Source organism: Tyto alba, unplaced genomic scaffold (genome assembly GCF_018691265.1).
Source record: "Tyto alba isolate M040663 unplaced genomic scaffold, T.alba_DEE_v4.0 Super-Scaffold_29, whole genome shotgun sequence".
In the NCBI taxonomy this organism is placed as follows: domain Eukaryota; kingdom Metazoa; phylum Chordata; class Aves; order Strigiformes; family Tytonidae; genus Tyto; species Tyto alba.
The window spans coordinates 2,995,042-3,013,900 of record NW_024881303.1 but is presented as its reverse complement, the minus strand read 5'-3'; the positions used below and the strand labels follow the sequence as shown (position 1 = coordinate 3,013,900).

Below are 18,859 nucleotides of genomic sequence, written 5' to 3'. Positions count from 1 at the left end.
GCTCCTTACTTTATGGAGAAAAGCAAGACTTCATCCTTTGGGGACGAGCTACTCCTGTTGTCAGGAAATGTAGTGTTTTTCTGATGTCTTTAACTTTCCTTTCCTGTTTCATGACTTAGATTAATTCCTCGAGCCCCACTGAACTCCCTAACCTTTGTTAGTTTCCTTCCATTTACCTCTAGGATAGAAAGTAAACACTAAGGTGAAAATTACACTTACTGCTCTCCTACAAAATCAAATATAGCTTTCCAAAATTTCACTCTTCTCTGATATTGTTCCCAAGCAGTTTAACTGAAATTTAGCAAATGGTTAGTAAGGTAGCTGATGCTACCTGAGGAAGAGAAAAACCTTTACAGAGCAGAGCCTTCTTGTATTTTGGAATCCTGTAGTCAAATAGTCAAATAGAAGCCAGAGGACATGTCCTCATGGGGCATATCTAATCATGCAACAGCACAGTGGAGAAATGAAAGGCAAGCTCCAGTTTACTAACAATTTCACTTGCAGAGGCTGCATGAGAATCCTAGCTTCTGTTACGAAGCAGTTCAGTTGCAACGGGCACAGTGCAGCAACCCTAACTAGCCTGGACAACACTCAATGCTATTTTGTTTCTGGGGTGAAAACCTCTGCACCACACAGAGATAGCCCTTGCCAACAAGCCAGAGGAAGCAAGGCTTTGAAGGCTGAGGAAGTGTTCAGAAATAAATGTTGGCCAGAAGGTCCTGAGCTGTGTGTTTACTTCTTCACACCTAGGTTTCCTTCCCTCTCACGTCTGCAGGCTTGCTAAATGAGGAGCAGGATTCAGTTCAGCTGTGGTTAGCAAGAGTTCCTTTATAAAGCAGACATGGAAGAGCAAGTCCATAGCAGAGGCATAGGGCTCACTTTGCTTGGCATGGCTAACCCTGACACACAAGATTCAAGTAAGACTAGATACTTTTTCAATCTTTTCTAATATCCCTTTATTTCCATAGTTATCTGCAAATCAAGTTTGTCCAAACCTACAGCTCTGGAAGCTACTGCATGCAATTCTGTCAGTCAGAGGTGGGGCTTTAGCAACAATTCCAGAGACTGTGAGCCTGTGTGAAAGGCCACATAACAAATAATGGAGAATGTCAAGAATCAACAGGATCAACTTTGGTTACTTGCTTTTCTGATTGCTCTGAAAAGGTACTTAGGGTAAAAACTTTTCCTGCAGCTGTGGGAGGCAGTTCAAACTGAAAAACTGGCTGGACATTGTGTGGCTGTTCTGAGCCTCCCTTGATCTGTTTGTCTGGTTTCTGTCTGAGCAAGCAGGAGTAAGCCATTTTGTAACAGAACTGTAGACTTTCCCTGAGAAGAACACTGCATTAGAGTACAGCTTTTACAGTGTGAAAACAGGGGACAGGGAACAAAGTGCAATTTTACACTGTTTATTTGCAAGTACAGGGTTTAGGTCATGGCAGCTTTCCAAGATGAAGTTGGCATATGTTCACTGCAGGGCATTTCCAACCAACAGTTAATTCCTTCTCTTTCATGTAACAAAACTATAGAAACACAGCTCTGAGGGCTTTCAAAAGCTTCTTCACTGTTACTTTTCATAGAGGTAGAAAGGATTGAGCCTCATGCTCTAGCTGAGTATGATTAAAGGCTCTAAATTAGCTGTAGGCAAAAAGAACTAAAGCCTTAAATTTTTTTTAAAACTATGTAAGACTACACAGTAACTTAATTAGGAGGGTTTTTTAACTTGCCTTACGGAATCTGTTTCTCACACTCCTGATAAACTCCAGCTCATACAGAGACCTTTAAAAATATTACCTTCCCTATGCTTTTGCAACAGTTCTAGAAAGAGTTGTAACACTTTCCAGCCCATAAAGCAACTATCCTTGCAAAAAATTTACAAACTGTAGGGGAGCCTGCATTAGTTAAGACTACCTACTACCATCCTTATTTTCAGACGTAAGACAGGAAGATGTCTTCTGTATTGGATTGCTTCCTCAGGCTTAAATTCTTACATTAATGCTTCATCAGAGAAGAATTGAAGAGAAAATCTTCTCTGACTAGTACTAGAAAAATTGTGTTTCTGAGAAGTTTTATTATCTCCTTGCTTACCAGTGGTGGCTTCAAGTTTGTTAGGTACAGATAACCAGGGGGATGATACCTATGGCTTTTTTTTTTTTCCTTTAAGTTAAAAATAGCTGGGAAGAGTTAAGATTATACAGCAAGAATCTAGCCTTGATTTAAATATGCACTGACTCCATCCTATACAGACAGCTCTTACGCTGCCTTTCACTATTACATAAGGGAAAACTTAAGATCCTCCCACAGTGTATTAAATGGTAGTCTTGAAACAAGAAGGCAAATACAAGCCTTAGTTTTGTGGCAAAGAGCTTATGTTGGATCTACAGAATAAAGCTGTTAACAGCAATCTCTATGGTATGCTGCACATACTCTGTATTGAGAGCACAGAATATGCTAAAGACTGAGACTGCAAAATTGACATTCAGAGAGCAGAGAGGCTTAGCAGGACTGGAATGACCTGTGCCTGCAGTAGCCTGTGCTATCAGATAACATGCTGCAGCATCCTCAACTCGAGTGTACTGAGACCAACAGCTTTGTATCCAGCCATTGTAATCACATGCTGCTCTTCCAGACATCTGTATTTTGGTCACTTGTGTGCAAAAAATAAGAAAAGTTTAAATTATAAAGCCAACTGAAACTTTTTATTTCCTACCTTTCAGGACCACATGTTGCAATTGTAAATACAAAATACTGTATCCCAACAGCTATTCTGAACTTCACTTTTCCAAAGGTAAACATCAGGGTATGAGATGTTTATGTGAGTAATTGACCATTCTTACACATTTCCTTTCTCTTTAGCAGGGCAAGTACGGGAGCACAAGCTAAAATCCCAGTTATATTTACTACTTGCTAGCATTTCATTAAGTGAAATGGGGAAAAAAAAGCCAGCAGGTTTGATGTATAAATCTGTTAAGCTGTAGCAAGCACAGAATGCTAGCATCTCATAATTTATTTAAACCAGGTCTAACAGCAGGCTTGCTTCTGCTCCACTTTCAAAGAACCATCTCCTACAGAGGTTTTGCACAAATCAATAATTTTTGTTGATTTATATACAACTGCATTTACCATAGAGTCATCTGGGTTTTTTTCTTTTTGGGACAATGTATGGTTCATCATTAGTACTACAGACAGAAAGAAAGACTCTTCTTTTTGTAAGGTAGAGGGGGATGAAAAGAAGTATCCTGGAGTCAATGCCCCTAACATACAGGTTAGGCCAAAGACATTTTGGATTTGTTTTTTCTACTACCAAGTAATTTTCTATTAAACAAAAAATAACTGCCAAGAAAATAGTATCACTGCCAATAAAATGTTTTAATTAAACACTAACCAGCACTCGTCCTCCAAAGATGTAACCTTTATTTCCCAGCACAGCACATGTATGGGCTGCTCGAGGCTGAGGTGGATCTCCACCCTGAAAGAATCAAAACAAGATCCTTCAGAACATCATCGAAGTGCCAGCCAAGGATAGTGGCAAGTCAGTAACACAGTGACTGCAAAGACAAGGCCAACATACATCAATATGCTGACAGGACTGCAACTTTCAAATTAAATAATTTGTAGTCATGTCCAAGACTCCACAGACATTAGAAGATATACATAATTGCCAAGGAGAGCTTTAATTGAGTTGCCTTACTTGCTAATGTTTAATATATTCCCTCTTAGTCTGATTTATCATTGCTTTACTTAAGTGAAATTCAATTAATTTATCTTTAATTCCTAAGCATAAAATTACAGCAACACATCAGTTATTGTTGGTATCTCCTGTGTGGCTTTATTTTTCCAAAGTGCAAACCATCAGGAAGTGGTACTAAAATCTCTGGAAATCAGATCTTAAATTTGATGGTACATCCAATAGCCACATGCCAAAAAGTCTTCCCTGTTTAAATCAGAACTAATGATACCAACATTGGCTTTTACTTTAACAATGGCAATTTCATTTTTTGCATTTAGTTTTACAGGAATTTTAGAAGATCCTATAAAGACCATAAAACAATGTCAGACACTCATTACAATATATTACTTCTACTGAGTTCTTACGTAAACTCACCAGGATTTTATGAACCTTCATTCTATCATATTAATATTAATAAATAGAAATGTGTGCATTAGTATTTTACTGGGAGAGTGAGTATACATGCTCCTTTGGAAGACTATTAAAATAACATATTTGCTGAAGAATATCTGATCTGTTTATTCTAATAGTGTAGCATGACTGGGAGATATTTGTTCAAAGGATTTTTTTAATATTAACTCTTGAAAGGAATACAGCAACTCCATAATCACAATGCTCAAAATAACGACTGTATAACCCTCACATACTAAACATATATCTTTACTTCACAAAGGAAAATTGAAATCCTAAACTAGCAATACAGTGAATTCACTCTCTCCCCTTGCTTTAAGTCTGTGAAAGCTGAATGGTGAACTGAGACTAGATTTCAAGACCACCATTGCTTTTCAGCTCAATACACTAACTTTAATGCTGACCTGGCAGCTTTTATGAAAAGAGTGTCAGGGGAAAGGACGAAATCCCCAGGCAGACCTTAATCTCTCATGTGGCCAACTCTCAGTTATCTGTGATACGTTATCCATGTTGCAGATTAATTATACACAGACACTGCCATCCAAATGGCTTCCAAACAGTTCAGATCAAGGGGGTTTGTTAACCTCAGTCTGGCACCATTAAAACCCTTCATGTGTTTCTATCATGTATCCCCCAAAGACATTCGCTTTGCTCCAGAAAGCCTTCGCTAGGTGTGACACAGGATGAATTCAGAGCTGGCTGTGCTCCAGCCATGTATCTTCTCCATGTCCAAAGCCCTGGCAGGGCCTGCAAGGACACCCAAAGTTGCTATAAACCACCATAATCCATTTCTGCAGGACCCAAGCTTGCTTTGTGAGGAGTCACTGAAGCACCTCCATAGCCTGTTCCTCAGCCCCACTCTGGCATTCCTATTAAATGGTTTTCTGGAGTATTCCAGTGCCTTGTCTTTTTAGTAACAGAGTGCTGACAGTCATTTTATAATCCCAACAGTTGTCTTAAAGCTTGAATAAAAAGCTTTATTGTAAAACTATCCCCTAGACACACAATACTCTATCATCTACTACTGTGTCCAGATTTCTAACACCTCTCTGAAGCTTATGGCATTTTTTGCATCAGAACCACATTATAGAAAAAACATCAGTCTAATAACATCCTGTGGGGGAAAAAAATTTGTATCTGTTCTGAATTTTCCACATTTCAGAGGCATCTTGTTTAATGTTATAAGCCTGAGTATATTCAAATTACTTCTCCCAACGTCAATTTCTAGAGCACAATAACTATTCAAACTTCAGTAAAATCACAATTGTGTCAAGAGACAAGACTACAAACCACTCACTCTAATCGCTGGTTGAGACCAAGTTTGTGTGGTTGTATCAAAAACATGAACATCATTATGCCATCCCCAGAATATCTGTCCTTCCTAAAAAAGAAGTTAAAATATTAAAAATAAATATATTTTATTTTAAAATCATTGTGCTTATTAAAGGATACAAACACAAAGTGATCTATCAAAATAGAAAATAAACTAAAATATAGAATTTTATTGAGAGATATATGTTAATATTTTTAATAATTATCTAGCAGCTCAGGTCTATTTGAAGGTCAACAGCATTCCGGAGTGTTAGGGCTGATGACACTTATGAAACTGGGCTTTGGGCTCCAACATCAGTCACTGGAATAGACAAATTCTACCTTCTAATTTTAGTATAACATACTAAGAAATAAACAGATTGTGCAAAGTAATACATTTCTGTAAATCAGTACTTAACATTTGGTGTAAGGATCTACACTCCCTTGAATGCATATCTATTTCTTATTAATTTCTGTCACTAAATACTCTAATCAGTTTCCTTCTTCTTGTTAACTGTAAGAAACCATTATAGGAAACTAGCTAATCCAGGCATCTTAAAGTAATGGCATTTATTCTGGATAACAAATTAATGAAATTACCTGAAAGTATTTGTCAGACTTGTAAAGCTATAAATTCCCTATCGTTACTTCAAGGAAATAAATCCTAAAATTTTCTAGGAGTTTTACATTTAAAATACATCTTCAGATTTAAAATACAGCCTTTGTTCTGGCTTCTTTTTTTTTTTTTTTGCATTTTGTTTCATTGCAGCCAAAGCCTAGCACTGGGTATTTGGAATATGCTGAACACCCACTGCTCCCAACATGCAATATCTGAAATTTCAAATCTGAGTAGAAGATTCTAATTTGCATTTCTGCTGATGCTACAAATAAAAGAAAAATCAGACAGATTTTCATACTTACTGAGTATAGTATAAAAGATCACATTTTGACAATCAGAAAGGACAAATCACTGAATTGTGACAAATCTCTTACCCAAAATGCATCATGGACATCAAAACAATCACTCAGTTCATTATGCTTCCTACAGCCATAGCCACCAAAATATATTAGCCTAAAAGAACAACAACAAAATAGGAGTTCAGTGAGCCATTTTGTAAATAACATGCAAATGAATAAGCTGCAATAATTAATTTCAAAATTTGGTTTACCTACTGTACTATTAATAACATAAACAACTTAAAGTATTTCATATTTCACCTAATTACGCAGCAAACCTTACCGAGATGAAGGTAATAGTTACACTCCTCAACAAGCCTGACAGAAATGCACATAAGCAAGGAAGGAGGTTCAAAATACCTCGGTCCCTAGTCTCTACTCCTCCATCCACAAGCTTATTTATCCAGTCACATTTTCAGACACAAGTCTCAAAATGACACATAACACACAAGACCGTGAAATGCCTATGCTTCTGCTAGAATTCCTACCCTTTTCTGTTGAAACTCCTATGCTCCTGCTATATTTGTTAGCCTTCTGTATACATCTTTTCACAACAAATGTTCCCAAGGTTCAGCCCACAGACTGCCTGTGACCCACAAAGCCTTGCTCTAGCTTAGAGATTCTTTCAACTAAGCACTACTGAACATATTGCATTGCAAGTATTATTACACACCTCCCAGCCTAATATTCCACCCATGAAATGGCCATCCATAAGTAATGGTTCCTAAAGTTTTGTTTAACTTCAACATTTGAGGATATTTGGTATAGTTGTTAGTGATCTTGGGAGAAGGCAATTTAGGAAATGATGGGATGGTGAAGGTCATTCCAGACTGACATTCCTAGGGAAACAGAGTTACTGAAAGCATTGTGCAATACACCAAGACATCCTGATCTGCAAATTCACATCTTGTGAAATTTTAATTTATACTTCTGAAAAGGTGCATAGCTTGTCCCCAAATATTTCTGTTAAATGAAAAGGTTATACTCTGCCACCTGAAATAGGTCATTTTCTCAGTATGCGGATTATATGATACTCTGAATAGATTAAATTAGTTTTGAATAATCTTGTAGTAACAGCTAATGAGAAGTTGTTCAAATACATGTTATTTCATATATCTTGCAGTTAGATTTACAGAACCAAGATATAGTACTGAGAGGCATTATACAGTTTATTCAAAACCTCTTTAGATGTGGAATCCAGAAACAGATTAATCATTTACATTTTTTAGTGTTCACTGTACATCATATTCTTTCTTGTTTACAGTAATTTTTATAACAAATCACTGACATGTCACTTTCTCGTGATCAGATATGCCACAATATCCACACTTTCTATAATAAAACACAAAATCTGAAGTCAAATATTTATTTTTAGCTAAGTATTTTTTCTAAATACACTCGGTAACTTTTACAACACAAATATCTAGGCTGACTTGGTTCTTATAAAATAATCACTGAAATGCCTTTGCAATTGTCAGCATTTATGTGCTATTAAAATCCTTGAAAATATATGACATGTATTTTATTGCAGGTAATAATTTAATGCTTACATAATGTAACAAAAAAAAATGTAATTTTTATACTGATCTTTTAACATGTTACAATTAAAAACATAAGTAGTAGATGCACAGCAAGTTTATCTAAATTCTCAAAGCACTCCACGAACTTTCACTAAATTTCCCAACCCTCTCCTAAAGTGGGTTTATACTTACCATTAATTCAGTTCACATGTGAGAAAACTCTGGTAGAAAGCTGTTAGGAGAGTTACACAAAATCCCATAGCAAGTCAAGCTAAGAATTAAGAGTTTCATGAATCCCAAACCTGTGTGCTCTTCACTTTATAGTACTTCCTCTCTGCAATTAACACATATTAAATATTCTTAATGTGTTACCTGTCCTTATACACCCAGCAGGAAAGCTTGTCACGTGGTGTAGGAGGTTGACCTTTAAAATTTGTAATTTTTTTCCACCTATAGGTTCCATTTTTTGTTCGCAAATTAACATAATACAGCTTAAAAGAAAAAAATTACAATATTTTCAGTATAAATGATGTCGAAGAATCCAGCATAAATCACCAACAAAAAGAACAACCCACCACCCCCAGAATACACTACTTCCTTTGGAAAAAAAAAAAAAAAAAAGGAACTGTCAGTGAAGTTTACAATATGTAGCAACAGACAGAAAGAGTCCAACAGACCACAAGAACACATTTAAAGTGTGAGAATTAGCAGCAATTTCCTTGCCTTCACTCAGCCAGACCAGAACTGTAATATCCTGCTCCTTCTAGAGTCAACTGAAGTCTTGCAAAAAGCTTCTGCAAGACAAACAGCTCCCAATTCAATTCTACCGGCAGAACCATCAGGAGTTCTGCCTGACTGAACTGGGTAACTGCACAAAAATCAACAAGGCTTGTGAACCGAGTACTAAAGTGAGATCTGATTCCAGGCTCCATTTCAGTTATTTTCTAGTCAGAACTGAACTCTGACTTCATTTACACTAAATGATAAAACAGCTCATTTCATCTACTTTGCCACTCCAGTCTTCAGTTACTAGGAAAACTGGTCCATGATTATATAAGAAAGGTAATTTCTATCAAAGAGCAAAAATAAAAGTGATATTCTGAGATAAATTTCAATTATGGCTGGCAACATATTTTTTTTTAAAAAAAAAGGTAATTGGGAAAACACTGGCAGTTCTCAGAAGTAAATACAGAAAGTTTCACTTAATGGGTCTTATTCTGAAGCTATGATTCAGTGAAAAAATAGCAGAAAAATATATGGATTTGAACATTAAGACAAAAACTTAAAGTTTTTTTGTCAGTTTAAGAATATACTTATTCTACAAAAATAAAGCTTTTCCTTAAATTTCTCCTTAATTCAAATGCAAACTACACCAGACAAAACTCTAAGGTCAGCATTACTGTTCATTCAAATACAGATTGTTGTGAAAGAAAAGAATACAATACCCGATTACTGTATCCTTTATCATCAAATCCACCAAAAATGTACAGCTTCCCATTAATGCTTGCCCCACAGCTTCCTGACATGGAGGTAGGTAACTCCCCTTCCATTAGGTGCATTGTCCTGCAATTTAGCACATACATTAAGTCTTATAATGCTGCTTTCAAACCTGCTAAAATTAACAAACCAAATTCAAATGTATTAATAGTTTTTAGACTTAAAGCTACGAATGCAGTTTTGGCCATAACTAGCACTAGAAACTGTAGCTGATATATGAAGTCAGGATCCTGCAGTGTAAGAAGACTGTCACATGAATATTGGGCATATGCTTATGAAGCATCTCAGTTTTTCTGAAGGTGAAACCTATATTAAAAGAGCATTACTAGAGCAGAAACATTTATTATTCAAAACCTGGAAATACTATTAAATCCAAAAACTCCTGAAATGAGAACATGGTATTGCTGTTATTGTACAAATGCAAAACTGAGGCAGAAGTAGAAACAAGGTCAGAAGTACTCACTAATTTTGGTACCCAATATGCAATTCCTAAAACTACATTTTGAACTGTAATTAGCATAATAAAAAAATCTTCAATGCCAATTTTAGCAGTGAGTTCTCTGTTCAGCAGCAGCAGCAGTTCCTAGCCTTTTCCTTGCTAGTCTCACTTACAAACCAGTAACTTCGTGTGATATAAACTGTAACATCACACAATCTCAAGCACTATGTAACTATCTGACGAAAATCAATTTCTGCCAAACTCACGAGGCTGAGCATTAGGCCAAGACTGAGCTTAGAATCATTACTCCACACTGAAAACAGCTTTCCTAGGATCTCAAATTTCTACAGAAGACAGGGACTTGCACTTCCCCCTCACACATACAAAGGACATGCGATTTGTTTACGATTCTTGCCATACCTTCAGCCTCTGTAGGTTTAGCAGCCAAATCACAGTCTCTCTGTGCTAGCACCCAACTCCTTGCCCCCAGATTTACTACTGACATCTCAATTGCTTTCACCCCACAGTTTCCAGCTGAAGCTTCCTTCCTTCCCCTGCCATCCATTCATTTTTCTCAGCTCTCCACCTGACTTGACTCCGTGTGTTCCAGCTGGGTCCTTAGCCCAGTCTCCCTCTTTAGTCATCATCTCCCACCTTCAAAGTCTGATTCCACTTCTTCTTCTCTCTGCTAGGTCTAATATCACCACACCAGTTGTCCCAGTCAATTCTATTCATCCCCTTCTTCGATGCATCCACATCTAGATCAGATGCCTTAATTTTCCATCACTGGTGGCTATACACAAGAGAAGGATTCTTACTGCTATGAGTTCTGATCCTTGACCTTACAGGGACCTAAAAGACCTGGAGGCAGCCATTAAAAGAAAGAGCTTTTTATGCACTCAATCACCAGAAGTGAATGATGCATGTGTAACTGCTCCCTCCTGAAAACAGCACTCGCTAACAGCTGCTTAGGGCACTGCTCCCAAACACCTTTGTTCTGGCACCAGAACTGCCACAGGCCAGCCCACCTTCCCCTTCTTTGCTCTCCCTCTCCCACTCCTGCCTGTTCCTGTGTCAGCTGTGTGTGTACAACTGTGTGTGCTGTAAACCAAACGAGATCAAGAGCGGATCCCGCTTAAAAATAACCCTGAAAAAAGAAGAGTTATATTTAACCCAGATCACTTTCCCGATCCAGTTTCCCGTGTGACCATGTAAACAGCTGTACCAGTACAACCGATACGGGGACATCAGGGGTGAAAACCAAGAGAGAGTATGAGGTTGTTTTAGCCAACCCTTTCACCAAAAGAAAGAGACAGCAAACCACAGCCTCAGTGAGGGTACAATCTGAAAAAAGGAGAAAAGACTTGCTAGCACTTCACAGCTCTCCATAAGCAAACTTGTTTTCAAAGTCAGTGACTTGACCACACAGCTGTGGAACTTCATACATACTGTAAGACACCTTCTTGATCTAGCCCTCCCTCCTCCCCTTCCCCTTTCAAATTGTTACTTTGAATATGGGCATGCAAGAAATATATAAACAGGTGGGAGACTACAAGGACAGCTGGCAAAAACCACATATAAGCCCAAATGGATGCTACTTTACCAGACTGAATACATTTATTGTAATAGAAACCCCTGGAAAATTTTAAACCAGGCATTGTTATCTCTCCCCACATACAATATGTAAACACAATTAATATAAAACATAAAGACTGAATTGCTAGTGAAGTGCAAGATCTTGTTAGTTATGAGTTATTTATGCAAATACACTCAAAACACAATTAAGTAATAACAAAAAATATATAATTGTAAATAGATCAAGAACCCAAATATCCAATGTTTAAATATTCTTTTTAACATAAAAGTTAATGTATGGAGAACTAAGCCAAAATAAATGCCCAAATAAAATGCACCTGTTTTAACAACAGAGCCTTAAACTGACCATCTTGAAAAACACAATTATACTTAAGGAATTAATGTGTTTCTTAGAGTTAATCTGCAAGTACATGTGTCTGTTCTTCAGTCTTCACATTAAACATCTGCTATTTAAACTCCAGGGAACATGACCAATAATTCACCTAGCAGAAGTCTTTTCACCGTAGCTCAATGTAATCTATGCAAAGATCTACTTTATATATTAACTAAATATAAATTATGCAACTTACCATAACCCACTATCCATTTCATAGATCCAGAGCTCATCATTAGGCAGATAAACTTCATTTTCTTCAATTGACTAAAACCGAAAAAAAATTTGCAAATGTTAAATCAATTATGCATTATACACCATACGTTTTAAAATGAAATACCAAATCGTGTTACTTAGCAACATGGAATAATCTTAAAGAGATAATCTACTAGAGCATAAGTCATTCCTCATCATTATTGCTCTGATCCTTACAGTTTTAAACAAGCAGCTTGATAACGTTAATGTTTTACATTTTAGATTAGAAATTCAAAAAAGACATTTTCATTTTTTGAAGCTATTAAAATTACTGTGCTAGGCATTTCCTGATGTCACTGAGCTTTGCTGATTGTTAATAGCATCTTTAATCACTCATTTTAATGTGTGGATTATAAAAAAATAAGTTTGGTGTATCAGAAGTAGGGAGAAAAACATTTCAATATTTTAAAAGCAATACAAATATAATACAACAGCCAATTTGTAAAAATAAGAAAATAGCCCATGCGAACAATTAAATCACTAGGAAACATACAGAAGTGCTACTAACAAGTAGCACAACAGTACCATAACATGACCATGGATTTAAAAAACCCCAAAGTCTTGAGACACTCAAAGACGCCTCCTTCCTCTATTAAAATGCTGTTACTAAAGGAAGTATTTATTCAGTCACTGATGCAATCACTCCAAGCAAATTTTGCCATACTGTTAGCCTTCATACCTCCAAGTACAGAACATCAAAGATGAACATCAAAGTATTACTGCTGTTCTTTGGGGCTTTTTGCACCTTTAAGGAAAAAAGAGTTTTCCTTCCCCTGCAGGATTTTTTTCCTCATTCCACAATCCCTTTTTATCTTTTCCAGAAAGTGAGACTTTGGCACACTGTGTAGATGGGTAAAGAACTCAACAAGTAAACACGAAGTTAGAAAAACAAACTCATTTTAAAAATGAGGAACTTAACTCCTCAGGCTCACACTCATTAAAAGCACAGATTTACCAACTTAACGTTCTGCCAAGAAAGATGTGTAACAACTTAAACCAGAGCAGATTTGATGCTACTGAATTAAAACTAATTATCTGTTGTTTTGGGAGATACTTTTAATTAGGAGGCAATTCTTGGCATAATGGAAAAATATAGATAAGTGTATCTGAAAAACACAAAAAGAACAGTTACTTGCAGTGACTGAAGGAAAAGAACTTGAAAGAACAAAATGTCTAATATAGAAAAGCTTAACCTATGCCATAACATGAAGGAGAAGACTAATTCTTCTGTGGAAAACAGATCTATGAAGACTCCCAAACAGAGGCCACGTAAGAAATAAAAATAACTTGGGATATAATGATGAGGAAGAACAACAAACAGGAGAAGGAAGCCCAAAAGAATACAACTGCAGCACTCAGGCTGAGTAACAATGACACCATTAATAACTGTCTTAGCATCAGAAAGACTGTGAAGCAATAAGCATCAGAGTCAGTAAATTAAAAAAAAAATCAAAATTAAATGAATGTGAGAAGTTAAATACAAACCTGAAATTTAATTATTAACAATTTAGTTACTGATACTGATTACTTGCCTTTAAATGATACTTTATTATTACCTTCTCAATTTGAAAGGTGTCAGGCAGGCACGCAGACACTGTGTTTGGTACAGTTTATCCTGCCAGGTACCTTTCATAAGGTAGGCTCTGCTGCTACACACAGCTTGCAGCTTTCACAAAGTGCAGAAGTCTACTCAATTTAATCTAGATATGTCAGTGGTCAGGGGCCAAGCATTTGCTACAGAACCAGCTCTGAGCAAATACACCGATGCCAAAAAAAGTTAGCTGAGCTAACCATCAACATGTAAAACGTAAAAATGTAAAATGATTTACCTGTGTAAAGCAGTGCTTAAAGAGTAACAGTGTTTTTCATAATAATCTCCACAAATAAATATGTAAAGCTACTAAAAATGTTTGCAAAGTTTATCTGCTAAACTTAATACACATTGTCTGTTTTTTGACTGTGCCATGAACCCAAGATCCCTTATTAGAAAACCTCTGAAAACACTGCAGTATCCAGTCCAACCTCAGTTTCTAAAGACCAAAGCACAGAGATCTACTAAGTATTACCAGTGATTTAGGTGTTGCATAGGTATAGAGTATTATGGAGTTTAAGGGCAGAGAAAGACACTAAATCTTTCTGTACATCACAAAAAACTCACGTTAGTTAAATATATGCTTATTCTAAAGGTGGCTAACTTCTTGACACTACAAAGTACGTATTCAAATCCTTACACAACTTGCAGTCACAAGGAACACAACCTATCAAAGACCCCCAAAGGGAAGAAAAGTTGTGGGAACAGTTTACAGGCTCCTGAGGATTCCTCCACTTCATTACAGTTTGGTATTGGGCAAGCCTGGCCATCCAACCTGCTGCCCTGCTTCCTACCACAGCTGAGGGGTTGTATTTCAGTATCTGCATGTATTTTCACTATTTCAGTAGTCACCAGCAGCACAACCCTTCCTGGTTAAATGAATCAACCTCAGGGGCAGCGCAACTCTTCAGATTCTACAAGCTACCCAGCTTTATCATATTTTAAATCCAACGTTTTTAGTTGAAAAAAATAAAGAAAAAAAGGGAACATTCTGATTTTCAGAAACTAAACTATAATGTGGAAGAGACAAGAGACAGCTAGCCACTAGTACCTGAGAGCCCTAGAAACCTTATTCCCTCTGCTACTGCACACACTCATAACTTAGAATTTATTTAAAAATTTAAATTGAAGAGCTCCTAACTAGAATTCTTTGCTTGAGTTCAGGACAAACTTTGCATATTTCAAAATTTACCTTAGCCTGTGAAAGATACAGGCAGAATACTGAAAATGTTAACAGAAACACGTTTTTGACCTGAGCAAGACCAGGAATAATACCAAGCAAATCTACTTTCACATTTTAGGGCCATCATGCTGAGACACTGTGGATAAAATGAACTGGCTGTATATAACGTAGTATGATTCATAGTTCTCTTTTGGACAGAACTAATCCAGATCTAAGAGTCACAGGATTACTCATGCCAGAACTAGTACGGACCTCTGTATGGGGAAAAAAAAGCAGATGTGGTTTTAGTCTGCCACTGGGTCGTCTTTGAAGTGACAGAACTGCTTTCTAAACTAGGAAAACACATTGAACATAACATACAACTACTAAGAAGTAAAAAATGCAGAGACTCCGGAACAAGAACACAAATAACACGGTGGAAAATCATAGCTACAAATTATAGCCAATCACCCCACCGAGGAAGGGAGATGAGAGAAGCACTCTCAGAGCACAGAGGAGCCACAAGGAAAGGGGAAGCAAACCGGCTCCGCCAGTCCCTTCCCCAACACGTGCTCCGTGACTGAGGCAGCTGAAAACGGAGGAGGCAGCCAGAGGCGCCTATCCTCAGAGAATGGACAAACAGAAGAGCGATCCGATCGCAGAGAAAACCCCTCTCCCTTCCTTCGCGCCCTTCCCCTCAGCGCCGCCGCCGCCGCCATTTAAAACGCCCGCCCCTGCGTGGCGCGCCGCCCCGGCAGCCAATCAGCGCCCGCGCTGAGGTAAACAGCGCTGCGCTGCCGGCCCGCCGAGGGGGCGGCCGGGGGCGACGCCGGGCCGAGCGCTGGGGCCAGGCGGGGCGCCGGGGCAGCCGCCCCCGCTCCACTCCCCCCTCAAGTCTCCTCAGCCCGGCTCCCCCCCCCACCCCCGGCAGCGGCCCGCTGCCTCGCCGCTCGGCTTCTCGCTCCCGCCCCGCCCGCCCCTCTCGGCTTTCCTCCCTCCTCCTCGCCCCCAGCGCCCTCCGGCCGCTTCCTCCCGCCTTACCACGTATCCCCCCCACACATAGAGAAAGTTCCCGTCCACCACGGCGCAGTGGCCGCTCCGCTCCTCGGCCACGCAGAACTGCTCCGCGGAGTCTGCCGCCATCTTAGGAAGAAGGAGGAGGAAGCAGCTCGCCTGGCTGAGTGTTCGCGTCCCGCCACCGCCTCCTCCGGGAGAGGCTGCGGCTCTCCGCCGGTCGCTCCCCTCAGGCGGACGGGAAGCGAGGAGGGTCCAAAGTGTGGGGCGTCACCCTTCCCGCGGCCCCGGGGCTCGCTTGGCGGCCGGAGAAGTCGGGCGGGGGGCGGAGGCGGGCGCGGTGCCCGCGGGCCGGGGCTCTCCCGCTGCCCCGGCTCCCTCGGCTCTGCAGCCGGAGCAGGCCCCAGGCCCCCGGGGGCCGGCGGTGCGGCGGTCACGGAGGCGGCCGTGCCTGTGGGCTCGGTTAGATTTGCCCTTGCGCTGCTCCTGGAAGGGGTCTGTCAGTTTTGGGTACAGGCTCCCGCCGTGGGCCAGGGCACAGCGTCTGCCCGGTGAGGCGTGCCGCGTGTTACAGTGGCGAGGCTAAAGGCCTAATAAACCATGCGGAAGCCTGTGAATAAAGAGCATGAGAGGAGGAAAAAAAAGCGCGGAGAATAGGATACCTAAATGCAAACCCAGCGCGAGAGCGGAAGAAAGCTGGGTCTGTAGGCAGAGCTCAACATGAGAGGTGGTTTAAGGCAACTGCAGTGGAATTTGCTGTCTCTCTGAAGGTGAGAAGAGTCATGTTCCAGCCAGAAATAGCAGCTGTGAAATAATAGCTGATAATAATAAAAATAATTGTAAAGAAATTCAAACTGTTGACCCCAGAAAGAAACATCATGTGATTGCTGTCCTCTAACCTGTGGTCTGGAAGCAGATGAAGGAAGAAGCTACATGCTGCGGTGTGCTAGAGTACTTTTAGGACAATACCAGAGGTGCTGCGCAGGACCTGTGTGTTGGGACCAGTGTTGAGCTAGAGGTAACTATCAGAATAAAGCTGATGTTGGGATCTCAGTGGATCATCTCCCATCATATTCCAAACTACACACTTTTTGTTATTTGAGGGAGTTCTGATCCCTGTTATTCCCACCATTATATAGTCTTTTCTATGTGTTGGCCTGCTCTTAAACAGCAGACTGGGAAAAGCAATAGCCTCTTACAATGCCCTTCTAGCTCTTAAACTGTTAGATCAACAACCCAGTGAGTTGCAGCTGAACTGTGGGTTTAGTGTGGGTTTAATTCCAGCTGGAATTAAGGGAATTCAAAATAAAACACGCACAGCTCTTCAGAAAGAGTAGTAGAGTTTGTGTGAAATGAGCACTTTAGCATCTTGTAAAAGAACACCAAAAGTAATTGTAAAGATTTTCTTGTGAAAGTGGGACACATACCTCCTTTGTTGGATCTAGGAGGGAAAACATTAACTATTCTTGTCAATACTAAAATGAAGAAATGTAATGATGATGCATTGGGATGATGGTTAAAACGGGAATAAGCATTTTGGAAGAGTTAAAAACATGGGATAACAGGCAAACTCTATCTATAGATCAGGTAGAGCTACAATGCAGTGTCTCAGAAGGAAGCTTGGGAACAGCGCAAAGTCAGCAGCCCATGGTTTTGCCCGTGGAGCGGTGACAGGCATGAAAATGGGATGTTCGTTGTGCTCGGTGTAACAAAACGATTCCATCTATTCACCTTAGGCATGAGGTAGATGTGCTGTCTGATCATAGACCATTAGGTTGCCTCAGCTGGCTCTCTGCTCCCAAGCCATGTGTGCTGAGACCGTAGTGCTGCGATGTCCAACGAAGCCATGGCAGGCAGAGGGGACAGAGAGCTGGGCATGGCTTCCAGAGCTCAAGACAGATGGTTCAGTGCAACAGAAGTCTACAGCTCATGCTGGAATACTTTTATATCTCTGGTGGGAGGCTTCAGGCAACCTAAAAGAACCCCAAATACAGCAGGATGCTGTAGGAGTATGCTTTATATTCTGGGTTTGGTCATACCTTTAAAAAAACAAGTTTATGTTTAGATGAGAGGTACATTCCATCTCCGGGTGTACCTCCCTTCTTCAGGTGAAACATAAACTGAATGTAAAAATTAGATTTTCTTTAAAGGAGAATAAGTAGTCATCAGCAAATAGAAGAACTTACGTAAGGATTGGGTTCATAATTTGCACCTAGCTGCATGCCTGAAACAAAAAGTGGATCATATTTCCTGCCAAAATAGCTGAGACCTGTTGGATGGTAGCTTTTTGTCTAAAGAGAGTAGATGCAGCTTCACCCATGAACTTGCTCCCGTATGAGGAGACGTGATTATAAATTATGCAATTGAGAATGGACTATAGAAAATAGGCTGACATTTTGTATCCATCTTTCTATCCCTGCCATCTTTTGATCAAAGAAGTTTCTTTCAGAGTTGCTTTGTGAGCCTTCTGTGGAATAAAGCTGTATTTTGAGAGACGGGGCTTAGAGCGTTTGAAATACCATGCATTTTTCATCTGGAGAGAAGGCAGCTGCCCCACAAGACTGGAACTGTGTGAGGCACAGTATATTTATTGGTTGTGCTCTATACCAGGACTTGATGTGGTGCAACAGACTTCAACTGCCCAGGGCCAAAGGAAATATTGAGTATAACAGCAGTTCCCTGGTTGTGTGTAAAAACAGCCATGGAGAGCATCCCGTGCTTGTTGGCCAAGACAGAACCTGCTGGAGGGGATCTCTGTCTGACAGTGCTGGCACATGGGTATCGATGAACTGAAAAACTAAGAATTTACCATATACTAAACCCTCAGGCAACTGAGAGCTGTCCTAGAAAACCTGGCCTCTAGGTAGGACGGTTACCGTCAGTGAGTCAGAACATAAGGGAAAGGGCCAGGTTCCCAGTGCACCCTCCCAGCTAGGAAAGAGTCCTACAAATCACAGAATCATAAAATGGTTTGGGTTGCAAAGGACCTTAAAGATCACCCAGTTC

At 39.7% G+C, this 18,859-nt stretch overlaps 1 protein-coding gene across 1 annotated transcript in view; it reads right to left on the bottom strand.

Moving 5' to 3' along the window:
• KLHDC1 (kelch domain containing 1) overlaps positions 1-17,779 on the bottom strand; it is a 32,279-nt gene extending 14,500 nt beyond the window's left edge. Inside the window, 7 exon segments of the mRNA XM_033003004.2 lie at positions 3,383-3,466; positions 5,436-5,519; positions 6,443-6,521; positions 8,299-8,417; positions 9,372-9,489; positions 12,028-12,098; positions 15,881-17,779. Coding sequence (XP_032858895.2) covers positions 3,383-3,466; positions 5,436-5,519; positions 6,443-6,521; positions 8,299-8,417; positions 9,372-9,489; positions 12,028-12,098; positions 15,881-15,982 — 657 coding nt within the window. The 5' untranslated portion in view covers positions 15,983-17,779.
• Between the last annotated feature and the right edge of the window lie 1,080 nt (positions 17,780-18,859).